Genomic DNA, 5,135 nt, shown 5'->3' with positions numbered 1-5,135 from the left:
AACGTCTTTATCAGCCTACATCTATGGTGATATCTGCAAAAATAAGTCTTTTATCTTTTCAGAGAGTGAACTATCTTCTAGAGCAGGTCACACTTTTATAAGGTTCTTCAAAATGAAAAAAAAAACAACAATTATATATATATATATATATACACTCGATACCCCTAGGTATCGAAGAGTGCTCACTCCTGGCTTCCCCTCAGTCCGTGGTGGCATTCCCCACTCCTCCACTGCGAGCCTCTTGTCTCAGAACGACAGGCCCAGCCTGTCACTCTCTCACGTGATCTCGTGTAGGTGAGCAGTCAGCCTGCCCAGGCAGGTACAGGTTCAGGCGATATTACCCTTACGTCATTTTTGCGTCATTGTTTTGGAACAACGTTTCGTGACGTGTGAAGTTCTATTTTTGTCCAAATTTGCTATTGTTGGACACTGTTTTCGTGACGCCCACAATTCTGAGTTCTTGAGTCAAGGTGAGTGGCCTACAGTGCGATTGTTTACTTGTAATAACGCCGATCAATGTTGTGTTCGTGTGAGATTATTTGTTTTTGTTTCAAAAGTTCACAATGAGGACGAGAATGCTTTGGTTTCTTTTGTTTATAGATGTTAGAATATGTGTGTCGCATCGTGGGGAAATCAGGCGCTCGTCAAAATAATTTAATTGAAGAAACAAAGCACTCTGTTTTACCTCTTTGCAAATCTTATCTTTTTTCCGGGGAGGGAGGTGCTCAAATGTGAGTCAGCGTGGTGTAATCAGGCTCTCGTCAAAATAATGAAATCGAAGAAAAACAGCAGTTTTCTCCCTGATTAGAAATTTTTGTCAATTTTTTTGTTTTTTGACTCAACAGCTTTTATGTCCATTTACAAACACATTCCTTTGAGGACTTCACCGAAAACGTTGATTAAAGGCACAAAAATATAAATTTACAGTTTCCATGGACTCTCCAGCTTTGGAATTTACCAAGCTTTGGCGGCCATTTTCTCGATAATTTTACCCCTTAAATCAGGTGACTCCTTCCTCCTTCAATCCAAAATATCTCCACTTCTATTGAAGATGGATGGGTAATTTTTTCATCAAAAGCAAGACAAAGAACAAGCTTTAAGATGATACCAATAACTCAATGTGCCCAAAAATTGACGAGAGCCTGATTTAACCACGCTGCCTCACAAATACTTTTTTCATTTTTGTCTTATAAGAACATATTTTTGTATGGATGTTATTGCAAAACGTTCATAAAAGGCACACGAATGTAAGTGTGCAGTCTCCAAGAATTCTCTCGCTGACTTAACCGTTGACATCAGGGGACCCTCATTTCTGTCAATCGCAAATGCCTCCCCTCCTGTTTAAGATAAAGGGGTATTTTGTTCACCAAAAGCCAAACAAATAAACAAGTTTCAGGAAAATACTGTGTATGTATTTGGCTTAACATTATTATTGCTTATTTTACTGTTTATATTATGCATGTGACTGTAACTGTAAGCCTGCGCCTGTGTGCATGAGTATGTGTGTGTGTGTGTGTGTGTGTGTGTGTGTGTGTGTGTGTGTGTGTGTGTGTGTGTGTGTGTGTGTGTCTGTATGTGTGCACGTAGTGAAACATCAAACCAATGTGTCAGGATCTGGACAATAAAGAAGTAACTTATCTCATCTTATCTCTATATATACAACAACAAAAATTGCCAAGCACCTGATTAAACCGAGTCGGTATGCAACATAATTACTTGTCCTAAAATAGAGTATTCAAATTAATGTTCTTTTATCAAATTGGTATTCTATGCTTACAAAAAAACATTACATTTTTCCATTTGGCAAAAAAAAATCTCAATTACAGAGATTTTGTTTAAGTAACACAAAATACAACTTTAAAGAAAAAAAAAACCGGGCTTATTTGGCATGATACATCTTAATAAGTAAGAGTATGCTGATTTTACATTTTAATCCAGGTATACTGTCCACGTATTTATCGGGAAAAGAGATCTTCCAGTAAGTTATGTCGTATGTAAGTGGGGTTAAGATGTGCCTGCATAAAGATATAGAGTATAATATAGCAAGTGGAAATAATGTGATGTCTGTATCCAAGTGGTATTTTCTGTGCTTTGTAAGCTCGTAGCTGTACTCCGTATCTCACCTGCCATTATGGTCTTAACAATCTGTTATGGGAACAAGGTACGATGGTTCTCAGAACGCAGGCTACCTCATTACCGGGTCAGTTTTGTTATGGAACATTATAGTATCAGTCCCAAAACTGCAAGACTGGGGTCAATATCCACTGGAGGAGACTGAAGAGCCAAACGATGTATAGTAACGTGTTAAAAGACAAACATTTCGAAATGCCTCGTTTTGGATCTGAACTACGGTCGCTCTATCCACAGCCCTTTTGGGCAGCATCTTTGTTTAAACTTTCCAGGGATAGGAATAGATGATAATCTTTCATCTATAATGAAACACTCATAATGGGGTCGAAATGACGTGGTTTTGAAAACTGCCGTGCCATAACTGCATGTCTTGGTCTGTGTTCACTGACGTTTGAGGTGCAAGAGGTCACTGGTGTCTATGTTGTAAAGGTTTACGAGTGTCTGTGATGCGGTGGTTAAGCTCTCTGCTCTTTAATGGAAAAGATCTGAGTTTGGTTCCCTTATAGGGATGTCTATTTTTATGAGGTGTCTTTAATTTTCCGTAGTATCCCTCTCACCCCAAGCCGGAGCTTCCCGCTTCTTTAATTATCTAATTTGTACGAGGAATGAGGGGGTGGAAAAGATCGATTCGTTAGTCGTTGGAAAATTGTGGGTTAATTGTTTGTACATTTGTTTGTTGTTGGTGGTGAAAGGGGAGGAGATGTAGGGGGGAGAAGATGTAGGGGGGGGGTGTAGGGGAGAGGGCGGAGGATTGTTTTTGTTTTTGCTTTTGTTTTCGTATTTTGGATTGTAGGGTTTTTTTTAAAAGATTTTTACTTTTGAGGGAATAACGCTGTTTGTTGCAAACGATCATTTGTGAGGCAGCGTGGTGGAATCAGACTCTCGTCAAAATAATCAAAGTGAAGAAACTTGCATTTTTCCGCAGGTTTGTGAAATTTTTATCAAATTTGTGTTTTTTTTGGCTCAACACCTATCATGCTCATTAAAGAACTCATTTCTGTGTGGATTTTTCAGGAAGTCGTTGATTAAAGGCACAAAAATGTAAATTTTCAGTTACCACGGACTCTTAAGCTAAGGAAATAACTAATCTTTGGCGGTCATTTTCTCACTAATTTTACCTCTGAAAACAAGTGACCCCCACCTCCTTCTTTCACAAATATTTCGACTTGTATTCAAGATAAATGGATTTTTTTTTTCATCCAAATAAAGACAAGTGAATAAGCTTTAAGATGATACCACTAACTCTACATGCCCAAAAATTGACGAGAGCCTGATTCCACCACGCTACCTCACATTTAAATGTTGATTACTTTGATTTTCCTCCCAAGAAATTAAATGTTCGTGACAAATAATTCCCAAACTCGCTTAACATGCCATTGCAGTAATGAAATCAATGATAGGAGAAGTGCAGAGCTGTGAGATAAATCACTTATATGATATCCATCATGGGAATAAAAAAATTGCTTTTTATGTCTGTTTACCCACTCGTCGTGGCTCACAGATCTCAAACGATCCTTAGTAGGGATATTTTCCTAGGAACGTTCGAGATCCAAATACTTCCAAGTTACAATGTTCGTCGTGAAAATAAACTTTAATTGTAACTCTTATTTAAAACTATGGGGATCACGCTTTTTTTTCTCCTTCTACCTCTTGAGAAAGCCTTTCCGGGTGAATTGTAAGGCCTTCAACATGCACTTTTCTTTCTTTTTAAAAGCTGTTTAAGTTTGTGAGTTCGATTTCTCTGTGTGGAAAGAGGTTGCTGTACCCTTAAGGATAGGTATTTTACCAGTTTAATCTGCTCACCCGGCTGTCGTACTTGGCAATTGGTAGATAGTGGATACGTAAATGAAATCAACAAGTAAAACTAATGACCAAACGTGGAAGTGGATTATCATTCTGTTCCAAATAGCGGTGTATAGTTTGATTGTCTGCCACAATTTTCCTTACGTTTGATTCATCGACAGATTATCTTGTCCAAAAAGAACTCCAGTATCAAAAGTCACTTTCTGTTGTACATTTGCTGGTAACGAAAAAGCAAAGGGTAAAGGATCTTTCTAATTCCATAAATTGTTGACTAAGCGTATTTACAATAATGAAAACAGCAATAATAATAATAATGATAATTCACTTCACCCAGGTGGGAATGGGCACTTGGCCGTAGGCAGCGAAAGATCTTGTCAGTACGTTAGTGTTTTATCCCCTGTAAAATAGCTGCTTGCACTGTACGTAGACTTTGCATAAAGTAGAGGTTGTTTCAGAATGCACTCAGGTCTGCTGCGGTAATGGTATAGATTATAAAGCGCATAGAGTTTGCTGTTGAGTGGGAATGTGCGCTATACAAATGTTACCAATTATTATAAGAGTGGGCTGTGTATTATGAACCAAAATTGAGAGTGAAAGTCTAAAAACTTATGATATAACCAGAGTCATAGAATGCCACGCTGAGGATAGTTCCCGGGCTCATTGGCAGCTCAATTCAGCACATTAGCAGATGAGCTTTCCATTTCCTCCGTCATCGATTAAGGTTTCGCATAAAAACTGTCCCTTGACCCTACAGAAGTACGTTGTTAAAAAAAAGACCCGCTATATTGTGTTTCAGATCGGGCAGACCACATGATGGATGTAGGAGATGATGAGAAGGATATAGGCCGGAACATCAACGTCGCCAAGTCTCCGAGCACTGACGTAGATGAACGGAAACTGCCGATTGAGATGGATCGGCTCATGCCGCCAAACCCCGCCGATGGCACGCCGGGTGAGGCTGACTCTATGACTGGCGGGTCAGCGTCATATGGGAGTACGTTGACTATCGGCGCTGATGCCAGTGAGACCAACTTACTAAGGATCGATCTGGAGAGGAAGTTCAGCCGGCATACAGGTGAGAGACGGAGAGAGGGAGAGGCAAAAGGATAGACAGACAGAGAGAGAGGGAGAAAGAGAGAGGGAGAGAGAGTGATGGTGAGACTCTCGGAGAGAGAGTGAGAGAGAAAGAGGAAGGGGTGGGG

General features: G+C 39.6%; 1 protein-coding gene across 1 annotated transcript in view; it reads left to right on the top strand.

Moving 5' to 3' along the window:
• Positions 1–246: 246 nt before the first annotated feature.
• The window catches only part of LOC101846380 (sodium-dependent neutral amino acid transporter B(0)AT3-like), a 75,422-nt gene continuing 70,533 nt past the window's right edge, over positions 247–5,135 (top strand). The window contains exons 1-2 of the mRNA XM_005108734.3: positions 247–470; positions 4,730–5,008. Of these exons, the coding sequence (XP_005108791.1) occupies positions 4,744–5,008 (265 nt within the window). The 5' untranslated portion in view covers positions 247–470; positions 4,730–4,743. The remainder of the gene's footprint in view (positions 471–4,729; positions 5,009–5,135) is intronic.

The sequence above is a fragment of the Aplysia californica genome, unplaced genomic scaffold, assembly GCF_000002075.1.
Source record: "Aplysia californica isolate F4 #8 unplaced genomic scaffold, AplCal3.0 scaffold00714, whole genome shotgun sequence".
Taxonomy (NCBI): Eukaryota; Metazoa; Mollusca; class Gastropoda; order Aplysiida; family Aplysiidae; genus Aplysia; species Aplysia californica.
Note: the sequence above shows the minus strand (reverse complement) of the source record. Positions and strands in the feature narration are given on the sequence as shown.